The sequence below is a fragment of the Limulus polyphemus genome, unplaced genomic scaffold (assembly GCF_000517525.1).
Source record: "Limulus polyphemus unplaced genomic scaffold, Limulus_polyphemus-2.1.2 Scaffold281, whole genome shotgun sequence".
Lineage (NCBI taxonomy): Eukaryota > Metazoa > Arthropoda > Merostomata > Xiphosura > Limulidae > Limulus > Limulus polyphemus.
Genome location: NW_013665891.1, coordinates 716,087 through 732,767, shown reverse-complemented (window position 1 = coordinate 732,767; position 16,681 = coordinate 716,087). Strand labels below are relative to the sequence as shown.

At 32.9% G+C, this 16,681-nt stretch overlaps 2 protein-coding genes across 4 annotated transcripts in view; one reads left to right on the top strand and one right to left on the bottom strand.

The window, feature by feature from the left end:
- Positions 1-8,592: 8,592 nt before the first annotated feature.
- LOC106457014 (putative lipoyltransferase 2, mitochondrial) lies at positions 8,593-10,966 on the bottom strand. Of its 2 annotated transcripts, none has more exons than XM_013916400.2 (2): positions 10,049-10,833; positions 8,593-8,921 (listed from the first exon to the last, which is right to left on the bottom strand). In XM_013916400.2, the coding sequence occupies exons 1-2, from the start codon at positions 10,521-10,523 to the stop codon at positions 8,686-8,688; spliced, it is 711 nt and encodes a 236-aa protein (XP_013771854.1). In that variant the 5' UTR covers positions 10,524-10,833; the 3' UTR covers positions 8,593-8,685. The 2 variants fall into 2 exon arrangements, 1 of the variants encoding a protein (XP_013771854.1); XR_001290670.2 differs by lacking the exon at positions 10,049-10,833 and adding an exon at positions 10,849-10,966 and having other exon boundaries at positions 8,595-8,921.
- A 138-nt stretch (positions 10,967-11,104) lies between these two features.
- Positions 11,105-16,681, top strand: part of LOC106457012 (protein ECT2-like) — an 81,923-nt gene continuing 76,346 nt past the window's right edge. Inside the window, exon 1 of one of the 2 annotated variants that reach the window (XM_022382825.1) lies at positions 11,105-11,205. The gene's annotated coding sequence lies outside the window, so the exon portion shown is untranslated. The remainder of the gene's footprint in view (positions 11,206-16,681) is intronic. The other variant, XM_022382826.1, reaches the window with a different exon arrangement.

Below are 16,681 nucleotides of genomic sequence, written 5' to 3'. Positions count from 1 at the left end.
TATAATCCCAGGAAGACCAAAGGGAAGTCTCCTAAGTTGACTTCTCCATGGGAAGGCCCATATGACATAGTGGATCGTCTCTCAGACGTGACTTTCCGAATAAAATGTGGTCGGCGAGGTAAGCCAAAGGTGATGCATGCCAACAGGCTTTGGCGTTATCACGGTCCAGAACATTTCAGTTGGGACAAAGTGAACAATGGAACAAAAGACGCTGCTGAAGACGTGTCACCTGGAAAAGCCACTGTTGAAGAAGAATCTCTACTCGGTTTTGAGAAGGAAAACAGTGAAGCTGTTAATGAAGTTACTACCACTGATGTGGCTGTTACCGATAATGGGATATTTCCTGATGGAGCAGATGAAACCCACGTGAAGCAGAAGCCAATAAGACAAAGACCAGTACGGAAGAAGGTACATCCTGTAAAATACTTCTGTACATTTAATTAAGTTATTGTTAATTATCTATTGATTTAACTTAAGTCGCTATTGTTCGGGACGAACAATACTAAGGAAGGGGCAGTGTTACGACAGCGGAAGTCACGTGACGCTGGTAACACATAATGAGTATCTCGAACGTTCCTGAAGGCTCGAGCGTTTGCTAGACTCGCGCTTTTATAATATATAAGCCGGCAAATAAAGTGACGGCAAGAATTGAATAGCAGACTGGGAGATAGAGACAGATAATCGAGTCAAGCTCGAAGTTAAGTGCGTGAATCATTGGGAATTATAGCGTGTGTTTAAGTTAAAGTGAATATGGAAATTAAGTGTATTGCAAAGTTGTATTGAGAAAGAATAAACTAGTTTTATTTAAGTTAAAGTTTCATCCGAAAGAAATTATACGGGAAATTAACAAACGACCAGAGATGTAACAGTATATGTTAAATGAGGAGAGGTACTTAGGACTACTTTTCTCACATACGCAGTGGCGGTCTAATCCATGTAATAGTTCGTTTTTATTACTATTTTTCGTGAAATAATTTAGCGAGGTATGTAGGAGTCTATCAGGCAGTGATTGCAGTTTGCGCATTTGTGTAAGAAGTTTGATGAGGTTTCTTTCTGTACTTCAATGGGTGTTATGAGTAGGGAATTTTGTATTGTTTACAGTTTAGTTCTTAGGAGTGTTGGTGCTATGTTAATCCATGACGAACATACATATTCTATGACAGGACGTATGTATGTTGTGTATATTTTGTTAATGTTTGTAGCGGACGTTCCAATGTTCTTGCCTGTCAGACTCGTAGCATACTTCGCTTATATGTTTGACGAACTTGAGATTTGAGTCGTAGGTCAAACCTAAGAAATTTGCTGATGTTACAGTTTGGAGGAGTGTGCAGTGCATGTATATTTCGGATGGGTGTCTTTTAAGTTTCATTAATTTTGTAAATAGTACTATTCGAGTTTTCGGAATGTTTATTCGAAAACAATATTCTATAATTCTATTTAGCTGTGGTTGAAAACTTGTGGCTGCTATTGAGGGAGTGGGGGCTATTTTCCAAAATGCAACATCGTCAACGCATTGTGATGCGTATCCAAGATTTGGATCCTTTAGGGGCATATTGCTAAGATACATGATCCATAGAATAGGACTAACTACTCCTTCCCGGAGAACATCTGCCTCAGGAGTGAAGTACTCCGAGTAGGTGCCCTTCACATTAACTCTACATTTCCTGCTTTCCAAATAGTTTGATAGCCAGCGAATAAAACTGCTGACATACGTAACCTTAGAAAGTTGTGCCATAGAGTGTCGAAAGCTTTCTTGATATTAAGAAAGCAAGCGACAGTGTATTCTTTTTTATTGAAGCTATCTATGATGGTTTCAGTTAACCTAATTAAATGATCCGTAGTTTGCCTGAATTTTCTGAAACCATTTTGTATATCTGGTAATTTAGATATGACCTCCAAGAATGTGGAGAGTGTATTGCTTGTTATTCTTTCTACAATTTTGTCTATACAATTGGTCAGGCTGATTGGCTTATTGATTGTTTATTTGTTGGCTTTCGTTCCTTACAGAACATTAGAACATTCGCTTGCTTCCAAGAGGCTGGGATGTAACCAGAATTTAAAGATATGTTAAATAATGCAGATAAATGTTAAAACAATTGCTGAGTACGTTAATTATAAAGTAAATGATTGGTTTGATTTGTTTTGAATTTCGCGCAAAGCTACATCTCTAATTTAGCAGTGATATACTAGAGGAAAGACAGCTAGTAAACATGATCCACCGTCAACTTTTGGGCTACTCTTTTACCAACGAATAGTAAGATTGACCGTCACATTATAACGCCTCTATGGCTGAAATGACAAGCATATTCGGTGACGGGGATTTGAACCCGCGACCCTTAGATTGCGAGTCAAGAGCCCTAATCACCTGGCCACGCGAGGTAAAAGATCGTAGTAGAGCATAAAAAGATGCCTTATATTAAATTGTTTAATGTATGAAGAGTTCATTTTTAGCGGACGTCAGCTATTTTCTAACAATGCGTTAGAGAACAAATACAGAAATAGAAAACAATAAATATTTTGTTGAACAAGTATATGAGCACAAAGAACTACATTTCATTTAGCTTTGCTGTCTAGATGGTTATTTCTGGCAAATGTGACCTTGGTAGGCCAAGTAACTTTGCTGGAATATAACCTTATGACAAGCTGTTTGCTTAACACATGATTTTATAAACGGTTTTTTTTTGCTTTACCAACATGTTAAATAAGGTGGTCCTGATTTGCAGGTACAAAATTCTAAAGTTATGATCCCTAATTTTGTTCCAATTAAAAAACAACAACAGCAACAAAAAAAAATACATTCAATGTCAAACTTCATCCCTTTTAGACCATTTTAAAGAGGTTTCTCAATGAGAATGAAATTTTAGAGTGCAGTGGTCTGGTACCATATGTATTATTTGATAGAAAATATATATTTGTTATGTAATATAAATGATTTATTTACAGTGTATTATTATTTCATTGCATGTATAATAGTAGAATTACATAATTGTATAATATTTATATGATTTTGGTGTGGTTAGTCACTTTTGCATTGTTATTATTCCCTTTTTGCTTTTAGGAAAGCGTCCTCTATGATCCTACACACCTCGAAGAAGAAATTGTTTCTGTTTTTATTTCTTTGGTATAATGGCATTATTTCCTCAATAATAGCGAAACCCCTTTCAGCATTGTTATTTACCATATTCAAGCGTCGAACTTTTTAAGTGATTCCCTGTAGTCCTCTCAAAGCTCCCAAGACTCGGGACCATAATGCAGAAATCCAGATGGAATTTTGAAGTACCTGGATGCATTTTGAAGGTTCACCCATCTCTTTCTTCTGATTTAGTGCCTTTACCATTGTTCGTTTTGTCTCTGTGGATACAACTGAATCAAAGAATGCCATTCAACGAATTTCTCGCTGAGATACCATTGATGTTCTGTAAAGTTTTGATAGGCAGATTTTGAAAGAGCAGAATTCACCTTATTATACTTAACAAGACACTCCAGGTGCTATAATTTACATTCCAAGAGGAAGAATGTCGTCAAGAAAGGTCATGACTAGCTCGAGAGGCTTTCGATAATTGTCTCTAGGTTGACTGACATTAAGCTGTCTTGTAGTAAGCTCAATGACACTGTCCTTAAATTTCTCTATGGCTTCTGGAAGTTCACCAGAGTCCGCTGCAGTTTCATAATTGTATTCCCAAGATTGCTGGAACCGATTGAAAATTGCAATATCTGGACCAGAGGAAAGCCCCCATACAGTCTTTCAAACACATGCCAGTACAAGTTATAATTCTAGTATACAAAATACAGAAGGTTCTTGTTTAATCTTTGTTCTAACAGCACACATGCTCCATTGCTGTAACTAATGTTGCTTGCTGTTGTATCAAAGCAAACTGCAATGACTCCCTACTCTTGCAGCAAATGTGACAGCAGAAGCTTGAGCCTCTTTGATGCTAAATATCAACCCTGGAACACCTAGGAGTTGGCTTACTCCTTTTCCAGAGTGTGTCACTGGAAGATGATCCACTTGTTCTTTTCCTGTGAGATTATTAAGGGATATTCCAGTGAACTACAAATGAGACTGTTGGTTGGAACAGTTCCTTTAAGTTTCTGACAAGTTCTTCTTGGAAGCGATGATGAGATCTTTGGACTGAGGAATGGTTGATGGTTAGCTCTTGCACATCATGACCAAGGCTGTGAGTTATGGCCATAAGGACAAATGTTGCCTTTCTGTCACTCAACTTAGTTCTGTCTATAGCTGCTGCTAAATTGGGAGAGATAATTTTTTGTCCTCAATTTAGGTTTAGAAAACGACAACTCTCCAATTGTTATTTTATCCTCACCACTGTTATTGGCATTGAACTTGTCAACCTCATGATCACTGCTGAGGAATGATTCCTAACAACTAACAGTTTCATTCAAGGTAAGCTTTTCCTGCTCTGCACACCATTTCCTATTCATACTTGTTTCACTTCTTTTCTTAGCTCTTGGTTTCTTTACAGAAAGAACCCTATCTATTTGGCCCCTTCACCCACGATATCCTCTTTCCATTTGAGCAAGAAGAAAGTCATTGTCTTCTGGGATCTTGATCAGTTTCGGGCATCTCTACGAGTGATGTCAGAGAGGTCATCCACATTACTGATAAACTCTGCTTCATTAGCTTGCTGTGTTTTAGTTTTCCTTTTTGAATTCTTTTAACTTTGCCCATTTTTCAAAAGCTTCTCCAGTTTGATAATGGCTTGGTGTTCTGGATGAACTGGAATTTGAGCATGTTAAATACTCATGAAATTGGTGGGAAAATTAAGAAGTGGGTAGAAAACTGGCTCAAGAGTAGTAAACTGGCAATTTCTGATATAATGTGACTAGTGGGTTCCTCAGGGGTTTAGTTTGGGGGATTTGTTATTCATTACTCATATCAGTGACTTCAATATATTTCCAAATGTGCTGATGCTGCTAGGAGTCTTGGAAGGACTAATGCTATTGAAAATGCTTCTCTTATTCAAAAGAGCTTTAAAGCCTTAGTAACTTGGCAAAAATTTGGAAAATGATAATCAATATTAAGAAGTGACAGCATATTTTTGTCAAAATCCCTGAAGCCCTTTAGACAATGTACATTAACTAGTAACAAGATCAATGGGATTTTAGATTGTATAATCAGAAATACTGAGTACAAGATGAGGGAAGTTATTGGTTCACTTTTAAAAAGTAAAAGCTGCGACTCCATTTCAAATAGTGCTATCAGTTTTAGCCACCTTATTTAGGAAAGGATATAGAAATTATGGAAAGGACTCAGAGAAAAGCTGCCAGAATGATAACAAGTTGGAAAGGTTATAGTATTGGATAGGTTGAAATCTCACCATGTTTTTGGTGGAGAGGAAAAAAGAGCTTGGGGGACAATTGACATTCTAAAGATTGTTTAAGGTTTAAATACCATAAAAATGATGTTTTCATAAAAGACTTTGCAGGCAGTAACACTAAAAGACAGAAGTTTAAGGTATATATAGAAACCCAGTTGTTACTTCAGTAAAGGTGGTGTTACTTTTCTAATATGTTGGTTGGCTTATGAAACAGTTTGCCTTCAGGTGTGACAGAAGCTACAATATTGAATGGGCTTAGGAAGAGCTTAGATAGGTATTTTAAGAGATAGGTGTTAGAAAGAAAATATATTTCTGTATGTAGTTTGGAGTACAATGATAGCAGAATATGGTATAGCATAGATGAAACAAATGGTCCATGGTTATACCTTGGAAAAGTGTTGAATATGAAAAGAACATATTGTGTGAGAGATGTGCAAGAAGCATTAGTGTTGTGGTAAATGAGAAAGAAGTAGGTACGATTGTTGATGAGATGCTTATAGCTCTAGTTGTATGCTATGTAGCTATGGGAAGAAAGCAGTCATAGTTACAGGTTCTACATGGAGGTGTTTTGAATAAAAAAAATCATAAATCACAAAACAATTTTAAGCTGATAATTTTTTTTTATTATTAAAACAATAAAATGTAGGTTCAAACTATACTTTTGTTTTGATTTCCACTCCCCATGGAATCAACTACACACACACACACACACATATATATATATATATATACACACAAACACACATAAATTTGGGTGCTATACCCTCACTCATTTACTTGGCTGCTTTGAATAGATATTAAAGAAGGAAGATGAAAGAAGAATTCAGCTATTGGAAGTTTGCTCTCTTATAGGTAATCTGCAGATTCCATGGACAACATTGAGAAGTAATATAACAATATTTGTGTAAATAAGACCCGTTAAGGCTGTTGGAGTTTGCACATCAGAGAAATCTGAGCTGCTTTGGAAATATAGCCAGACAAAATAACAGCTTGTCAGTCTGTAATGTAGCAACTTGTAAAAAAAATCGAAGAAAGACATCAAGATGGGAGGGTGACATGTAAATGAAATTCCTTGTACCTATATCCACAACATATTGTAACTTGCACTATATTACTGTTCATTAGGAGCATACCTAAATTTGGGACTGTCTTTAACATCAAAATACATTACAAAACTTCCTACCAATTGTCAAAACAAAACACATCTTAACATTATGTTATGAATGAAAAATAGTTACTATATACAATATTGACTTCCATGACTTAGTTTCAGTTATGGCTACGAAAGTTTTTAATAAATGAAAAAGTTTCACCTTTTATTAAAGTAGTAATGTTAATAAATAACTGAAATATATATATACCTTTGCAGTATTTTGTAATGATTCATGGTCAGCAGAGGCACTTGAATGTCAACATCAGCCTTGACTGGCTCAACATAACAAAGACTTGTAAATTCCTCACAATTGTTTCATTAAAAACTATACACAACATAAAACAAAAATAATGTAGACTGGGTAAGTTTATGTGCTCAGTAGTAAACACAATAATTTATAATATTACTCTTTTTCACACATTAATAAAGCTAACTTATTAGTAACATGCACCTGTAATTTACATGGTATAGCCTTTTAATAGTGCTATGGCTGCCCTACTCTCTTTAGTTAATTTATGTATGACTGCCAACTATTTATACCTTGCAGGTCAGCCTATGTATATGATATCATATATTTACAATGCTGCTTTACATATCTATTTGAAAAGAACAATTCAGCAAGAAACACATTTTACAAGGTTAAACCCAATAACATTCATTGTTAATACAATCAACACAATCTGTAAAGGGCATGCAATAGGTTCTCAAGCTTTCTGTCCACCATACTGTAACTATTTGTACATATTGTCCTTGAGCTGGTTGTGTTTATTAGTCTCTCTTACACTATCCAAATGTTTTTGTTTCTCAAATTACTTGTCCACATTAATGAGAATGTGGTAGATCCACCAATACTTGAAGTTAGGCATGCTCAGTATAAGTCTAGGTATTGTTCACCCCAATATATTTTTGTTTAGTTGCAGATAGTGATAAATTAGTTTTATATTCAGGAGCATTTAAGGTTGACTGAGCTCTAGGCCCAGAATTTTAGATGTACCTCTTCCTTCTCGAATAACTCACGAGGAAAATTATACATCAAAACGAGAAAAACAGTAAATTAAAATGCAATGAAATGGATGGAAATATGTTTTTATTATAAATTTATATTTTATAAAATACATCAACTAACAAAAGCCAGGGGAACCAAAAAGAAAAAATATGAATGAGGGGCACATTTTAGGGAAACTTTTTTTCAAATTTAAATTAATTTTGAGATTTTTTTCTTCCTAAGATGCATCTCTCAAATTGTACAAGCTTTGGAAGCCTATTGGTTAATACGCCTCTGCTTATACTAGTGTATAAAGTTATATAATTCATTGAGAATATAATTGTACTGTTTGTGCATGCCAAGTTTCAAGTGCCTATGCAGCTGTTATAATCAGCTGCCATATCACTGAAAGTTTAAAAATGAAAAAGATTAATTACCTATGTATTATTAAAACAAGTCTTTCAAATTATCAAGGTTCAATTTGCAGTTTGTTTTACCACAAAAAGTTAAAGAAATTGTGTGCCCTACTAACTGCTCTTCAAGCTTCAATGGTGAGATTTAACATGGTCTAACATAACATTCAGTGACCCACTAAAAATGCATAGCTTCTTTTCTAATTCTCATAAAACTACAATTCAGTGATAATGAAGACATTTTTTGGGCTTTATTTACATATTTTTTATTGACTTTGAGATTTTAAAATTTAGAATTTTTCTACTAAGTCCCTATTGTCATATAATTGACTATTTAGCTATGACATCAGTTTGACTTTTACTAGTAGCTTAGGTCTTGGAAGAGAAAATTGGTCATAAGGTAACTAGTTGTTAACATGTATTATGCAAATTATGTATGATAAAGTGATATGTAATGAATAATTACTCACCAACTGATACATGTATCATAAAAAACAAATTATGCTTAATAGGTTCCTAACAATATTTAAATATGTTAGGCTATATGAAAAATATTTCATGCACTAAAAATCTTTATTACTTGGTCAAATCAAATGATTTAACAGATGTTGTCTAATGAGCATAAAATAAAATATTAGTAGTAAATTTCATTGATCAAAAGAAATTTGTGATATAAATAATCTCAGATAAAATGCACCACTGTCTTTGATATTGAATTTGTGCTGTAAGATACAAATTATTTATTTTCTTTAAAAACATTTCTACAATATATTCAATAATGAAATCAAAAACAATTTAGCTTTCTTTTAACATGTTCTCCTGTAACACTGTGCACTTAAATTGTTCTTCAAATGCTTGAATAAAATATGTAGTTGCTTCTGTAACAGAGATATTCTTGCCAAGTTCCTGAGAAAGAGATGTCACACCCTTATCTGGGATACCACAGGGCACTATATGATGAAACCAGCTCATGTCAGTGTTACAGTTAATGGCCACACCATGGCTTGTTACATACCTACTTCCATGAATCCCTGTAATAGAAATAATATGAGTTGCCTGGAAATGTATTTATTACTGTTTTATAAAATGTTTCAGAAGCCAAAATACTTCTTTTCCATGATTTCAGACTTAAAACATAAATAGTTTTGATAAATATTTCTCTTTGTATATAGCTTGTTTTCCATCTTTAATACCCATGAATAAAACCTATATGTACATTATATATACTTTTAAGCAAGCAACAAAAATATATAACTTCTAAGAAACTGCCGGTAGGAACCCATTTGGTCCTTCAAGGCTACCTCTTCACACACACTCCTAATAAAAATTAAATCCATCCTTTATTTTTCAGGAAAGTATTAATTGTTATAAAGTGTTGGCCTCCACCACTACCAGTGGTAACTCAATCCATACGCTAATCCAGGAGTACATATTCTTCCAAAAAATCTTTCTTCCTGTAACCTCAATTAAGGATCTTAAAACTCTTACTTAACTTCTCACAATGTCTGACTGACAGACAACTGTGACAGCTTTGATAACAAAACCAGTCAATATACAGTTTCTTTTTTCCTTTTCTTGTCCTTTCAATCTTTGCCCTATTCCCTCCTTTCTCATGGCCCAAAATTTTTCCCATATTTTCAAAATCACAGAATTATTACCACACTTAATGAGAAGAATATTTACCACTGAACTAATCATTTTGTTAGAAAAATAAAACTTTCTTAATTGGATTCTAACCTGCATTTTCCTAATTTTAAGCTTGTGTCTTTCATACTATTGTCTTCATAATTCAGCACAGACCTTCATCCCACCAATACCCCACATAATATTGTAAATCTCAACAAGATCACCTTTTACCCTTCTTTTCTCAAGGGAAAATAAGTTATGCAATCTTAACCTATCCTCATAAGATAACATTTACATCCCAGGAATCATCTTAGTAGCTTTCTTTTGAACCTTTTCAATATCCATTCTAAGTGAGGACTAACTATTAAAGTTATGCAAGTTACATGAAAATTTCAGTTCCTAGAGTCCTATTGATTGATATCAATATTAGCTTTTTTGAATAATAAAATAAACATTCTGCTCTCATTGTAATGAACAATGTCATAATTGTGTCACTTATTTTAACTCTGCTAATAAGTGTGTTGCTATTTACCTATAGCAGCAATCTTTTTTTCTTTTACCCATACACCTGTATATGGTGAGGTAGATGCTTGAATTCCATAATATTTGCACATGTGTATTATGCATTGTTCTAGCTGATAAACATACCATCTCATACTCTTTTTAGAGCTGAAATCACCTAAATAGAGTATAGGATAAGCAACTAATTGTCCTGGACCATGAAATGTGATTAGACCACCTCGGTTAGTTCTGACAAAATCTGCTCCTAAAGCTCTGAGTTTTTGTTCTTCACTTGCTGTATATGCTGATGATCGAATTCCAACAGTATAAACTGGCTCATGTTCAACCAGAAGTAGAAAGTTACGTCTACAACCACCAAGTGGAATTTTTGGGGATGCTAAACTATCATGTAACTGTTGAACAAGTTTCTTTTGGATAGTTAGAGCTTGTTGATATGCCAAATATCCTAATTTTTTCAGAACAACAACTGGTTTCCCTGATATCATAATTTTGAATTATACATGCCTTATTTCAAAAAGCAAACACTGGTATTGGTAAAGTATCTTTAATGCAGCAAGTTGAACGTATTAAACCTAAGTAAGACTACAGCTTACAAGTTACAGTATTACTGTTTTAAGACCAAAACTAACTGAAGATGTATATATATATATTAATGATACTAAAAGTATAGGCTAGGCTATAATATATATTCTATATGGCAATTTCAACCAACTGCTCTGCAAAATCAAAAACGTGAAAGCTGACAATAATTGAATAACACGCTATATATATAGGGAGAGAGTGAATAAAATATCAAAATTATTCACTTACAACCTACATAATTTCTTCATTAATGAATTTTTTACTTAATATAGTTTTATTTAAATTAGTATTATTTTTAATTAGCTCTCGTTATCGTAACCTCCGCCAATTTCTCCATTTATTATACACGTACAACAAAACCAATGTTTTCACAAAATTACCCAGAATGCTTTGAGTCACTTGTTTCGAGTGATTCCACTTACGACCTAGTCATGAAAGTAGTTCACGTTTTTTACACCAGAGTTTTCTCGGGTAACGTAATCGAAATTTCTGTATTGGAAATTAACCGCCAATGAACATTTGACGCTACTAACCATACATGCCTTTCAACGTTTAGCGCTTTCGTTTAAAATGGACTTTGTTTAGGTAAGTGTTTGAAGTTGTTTATGATATATGTGTAACATAAATTCAGTTTAATACTGATATATATATATAATACAGAATAAAATTACTTTCGTGATTTGATTTTAAACGTTTTAGATTTATCATCTGCTTATTTTTGAACTTATGTACGGATACTCCCATAGGCCTATTTTAAATTGAACTTTTGAAAATTGAAGTTAACTTAGTTTGACTTTAAAAGTTTAATTATTCCATTTATTAGTTATTCAGTCTCACTGTCACTGAGACTCGTGACAATACTCAGTATTTCTCAATTCTAGTATGCAAATAATAGAGAAAATAGCAAGTTTAGTCATTTCTTACCTCATAACTTAATTAGTAAGTTAATATAACTTATAAGTATAACCAAATTAAAATTTTAAGCTAAGATCAACAAGATACCACTAAAAGAATAATGCATTATTGCTCTATCAAAGTTGCCTCATCCTCCAAGTCTAAAGTTGGTAATTTATAATTGTATTTTTCACTTATTTTAATACTGAATGGTGGACTCATGAATTTGTCCATTGGCTTAATGACTCAAGAATCATGACAAGAATACACATTTGTTTTCTTCACTGTAACTTGTAAGCTGTAAAAGTGTAAGTGTAACATTAGACATCATTCATTGATTCATCTCTTATTGCTCTATAGAGACTGAAATTTTAAACTAAAGTACTAAAACAGTAAAAACAAAACTTAGAAATAAACTTTCAAAGTTGAGAAATTGTCTTTGTAAAGATGGGGTACTACTACTACTACAGAACTGTGTTTGACTTAAGTTGATCAACTTTATTAACCTCAGTAAAATGTTAAACATGGAGCAAAGGATTTCAAAATTGACTTTTCACTGTAGAAAAAGATGTTTGAGAATATAAAACCAAGATTAACTTATCAGCAGAAATAAGTTAATTTCTGGCTTCAATTTATACATGGTAGCTGTGTTCATCACTGGCCCTTGTTAAGGTCTGAAAGTGATTTGAGTGGACAGTTATGTCATAAACACATTTAGTGCATGTTCTACTAGCATCTAGTGCACTTCATATGTTCGAAGATCTTACATTTGCATGTTTTGTCACTCAACTTGACACTTTTATTTGTAGAAACAATATAGCCATGGGTGCTGACAGTAAGGAAGATAAATTTATAAACAATAATTTATGATTTTAATGAAGGAATAACAATCCTTAAAGTTAAAGCTATAAAAAAATACTGCGAGCAAACTGTAGTCAGATTTGAAAATAGATAACTGTACTTAAGTATATACCTTGTAAAGTAAAGCTCATGACTGAATTTTCACATTCATTTACCAACATATGACAAAGTTTTAACTAATGGGTATTTGAAAACTTCAAATGTAGGTGGTTTATTGAAACTGCTTGTTCAAATAGTTACAAAATATTTGATCACTGTCATGTATAGGAAAACATTTTGGCATAAGGATTATTTGATATTATTAAATTCTTTATGCAAAAATTCATAAGTAATAAAAATCTGTAGGGACAGTGAAATCTCTCAAATTTTTTCTCTTGAAAAAAGGAAGAGATAGGGGGATCTGATTGAGGTGTTTAAGAATGTAATGAGAATTGATAGTGTTGATGCATCATCTTTGTTCATATTTAACAGTGAGAATAGAAGGACTAGGGGACACATAAATTTTGGCAAGGTAGGAGTCATCTTCATCTAAGACAGTTTCATTTTTCTAACAGGGTGGTTGGCCTTTAGAATGGGTTGCTTGTGGATGTTGTAGAAGCAGTAAATTTAAGTGAGTTTGAAAAAAGCTTGATAAGTATATGAATGATATGCACTGGCTTTAAGATTTAAAAAAAAAGTTTAGAAGATGGAACAGCTGAGATGGACCAAAATGTTATGTTATATGAATTAATAAATTTATAAAATGATCTTTAGACAATTTGGATGAAGCTTGTGCAGTTACAATGCAAAACAGTGTACGTTTTTTTTTAATGGTAAATTTCACAGTTGAAGTTACCATCACATTTGTTAATCAGCATATTTAAAAAATAAGAGTTTATGACCCTGGTGTTGTTGAACAGTAAATTTTGTTGTTTGAGTAGTCCAAAAATTTAGTAACATGATCTGAGTGTCTAAAGATGGTGAAAGTATCGTGTACTTGCGTACTCTGTAACCCAATCACTTTTGAACGGTGGACCTCTTTTCTTCATGGGCAAACTGGGTATCTACTGTAGTAAGTTGAATGTATTAAATTTAAGTAACCTGACAACTTAAGTTACAGTATTACTGTTTTAATACCAAAACTAACTTAAGATTTATATGTTTTAAAGATTCAAAAAAGTAAAACAGTATATGATAGGGGGGTCTCCAAACCTTTTTGGACAATGGCCGAGATGTAGATATTTTTAGGCTTTGTGGGCCGAATGGGTCATGGTAAAATTAAGTAGGGATGCATACATGATCAGAATACAACATCACTAATTTATTTCTCATAATCATAAGAGTACATATTGAAAATATTTAAGATGTGCAATCATCTTTTTTTTTAGCATTAGTGAGATTCATGAAACTGGTGCTTTACTGACAAAATTACACGGGCTGTATTGCAACTAGATTGGCTTTTTCTCAATTACATTTTATTTTTATAATATTAAAAAATTATATTGCATTATTAAACTGTTGGCGGGCCGGATAAACTGAAGTCGAGGACCATAGTTTGCTTATAGGTTATAATTTATAACACAATTCAACCAACTGCTCTGCAAAAATTAAAAAAACGTGAAAGCTGACAATAAATATATGGACAGACTGATTAGAATATTGAAATTATGCACTTACAACCTTCATAATTTCTTCTTTAATGAATGTTTATTTAATACAGTTTCACTTAAATCGAACCTGTGTTTTTCTGACATCATGAATGTACATATCTATGATAGTATAGCAATTTGAAAAAGACTGGACAGTCTTCCTTCCATTATTTTTTATTATAACAGTGAAGATAATTGAAGAAAGGAGGAGGCAATCCCTGAATTTGATTGCAAGATTGCTATTAAAGAGAAATTGTGATTTCTTAGTTGTAAATTTCATCACTTTCAAAAATACAAATTTAAGAAATGCTTAAATAATTCAAGTAGTTGCTAAAGATCAAGTCAGCATTAAACTTTATAGTCTGTTCTAAAGGTATGATTGTAAATAAGGACTCGACATCATAGCTAGGACAATAACAATTGCTATGAAACATCAATTTTTGTAGTTCATATAAGTACTTTATTTAGTGTTGAAAGTCTTCAGGAAATCAACTGAAAAAAATAGCCATAGCACAACTATTATTTCTAATATTTGGAACTATAGGTTGAAACAGACATCTTTTTTCTTTTTGCATTTTATGCAGAGCATTAAAATAATTCCTGGATGACTGTCTGAAGATCTAATGTTTAAATATTGTTTCTAAGTTAAAGCATTACCTTTCTCAAATACCTGTTAGTTATATCTTTGTCATATGTTGGTAAATATTCGTTGAGTGTAAAAAGTCAGTCATGAACCATACTTTATAGGGTGTATACACAAGTAAAGTTCAGATGTATTTTTAAATCTGACAGCTGCTTGCAGTATTTCTTTAGACTTAAGTTGTATTCCTTCAGTAACATCATAAAATGTTGCTCATAAATTTATCTGTCTTTGGTATCAGCACCTGTGATTATATTGTTAATTTGTGTGAACTTAGGAACATGCAAATTCAAGGTCTTGGAATAGATTAAGTTTACTGGAACATGTGTTGAGTTTGTGTTAAGGGCCAGTGATGAATAGGGCCACTTTATAAAAGAGAGCCTGCTCATACATAAATTGAGGCCAGGTTAACCAAGTAAGTTCTATTTAGAATTGCATCTCAAAACATGTGCATTTGATATTCTGTAATCAATAAAACTGATGCTGGCTTAATGATGAATATACATAACCTCAGTTATGTTATTGCTATTGGCAACAACAACAAAAATTGAAAGTATTTGAAAATGTGTGCAGTGAAGTGTTGTTTTGCACTTCATATAACATAAGTTGCAATATATAAGCTTAAATTCAAAATTATAATTGCTAATGAGTTGTATTTCACTAACAGATATACCTGTGCGATGCATGGTGAGAGGTTTATGAAAATTGTTTTGTTCCGAAATATGCAACGTAAAGCTTAAAAGTAAAATAAGAATACATTTATCCATGTTCGCTAGGCTTGGTTATATAAGTAACATTTTATCTTGTACTTTAGGTTTTTTTAGGAAAAAGCTGTAAGTAATGTGATTTGTAAACATTTCACTTAATATAAATGTGTATTTTGATAGTATGTATAAACAATGTGTGTAAAAAACCCTTGAATGATTGATGACATTTGAAAATGGAATGCAATTGTATAATTAATGTTTTACCAGTTATGAATATAAAGTGTTACTGTTTTTGTCCTAAATATGCCAGTAATGATTGAAAGTACATAGACTGTACGCTGTATGTAGACTCCATGTAATAAAGGAAACTGGAAAAAATCCAACATTACCCCTAATGTCTTACCCCATTTAGCCAACACTGGAGTTATGAAATCTAAGCCTTTTAAAACTAAAATTTTAAACATCCCAAACCATTTTTGATTGTGTAAATCATATTTGACAACTTAGAGCATGTAGATAAGTTTTATATTATCACAGATATTCAGTTTGATTTTAGAAAGTGAAGATATTGTTTTACAAATTTAGGGCACTTAGTCTTTCAGGAAAGACTAAGATGTCATGTTAGAGGCTTGTTTGGAGGATGGAATCTGTTAGGGCAGGAGCTAACCTATTTAAATGGATTGAAAGCTGTTTCAGGGAAAGAAGTGTTAAAAATGATGTAAAAATACAGTAGATTCATGTAAAAAGTGGTGTATCTCATTATTCTATGATAGGTCCTTTGCTATATCTTATTTTGTCTCATATGTAATGGAATATTCAGTAAATTGGTTAAATTTGCAGATGATATTAAATTAATGAGTATTTCAAATTGTACTAAAGATGTTTTAGTTTTGCAGAGACACTTGGACTAGTAGCTGGTAGGCTGAGCTTGGGTGGGTGGGAGAACATGCTTGAGGTTTACAAGATTATTTGTTTGGAATTCATAAATCCAGTTTGTAGCCAATAAGAGTAAAGGACACAGGTTTAAAGTATCCAGGTTTATCCCTATATCTCATGCACAAAGTCAGTGTGCCAGTTCAGGACTAAAAATACAGTGATAGAAATACCATGAACCAGTATGCAGACAATTTGTCAGATGCATGCAAGCAGTGTAAACAACATTTGCTTGTACTCGACACATAGTAAATAGCATATTAGGGAGTGTAATCACCTGTCAAAAGAAGTTTTGGGTATATATTGTGTAGTTTTACTTAACAGGAAAGAATATTGGCAAACAAAACATATATGTACTAATACACTAAAAAAGACTTGGGGAAAACGTTGGTATGGAA

What these genes read in the sequence shown, in the direction of transcription:
- LOC106457014 (XM_013916400.2), bottom strand. Translation starts at nt 10,523, where the DNA reads ATGATATCAGGGAAACCAGTTGTTGTTCTGAAAAAATTAGGATATTTG. An exon ending in AAAAAAGATTGCTGCTATAG is followed by an intron (nt 8,922 to 10,048) that starts GTAAATAGCAAC and finishes TTTCTATTACAG; the next exon opens with GGATTCATGGAAGTAGGTAT.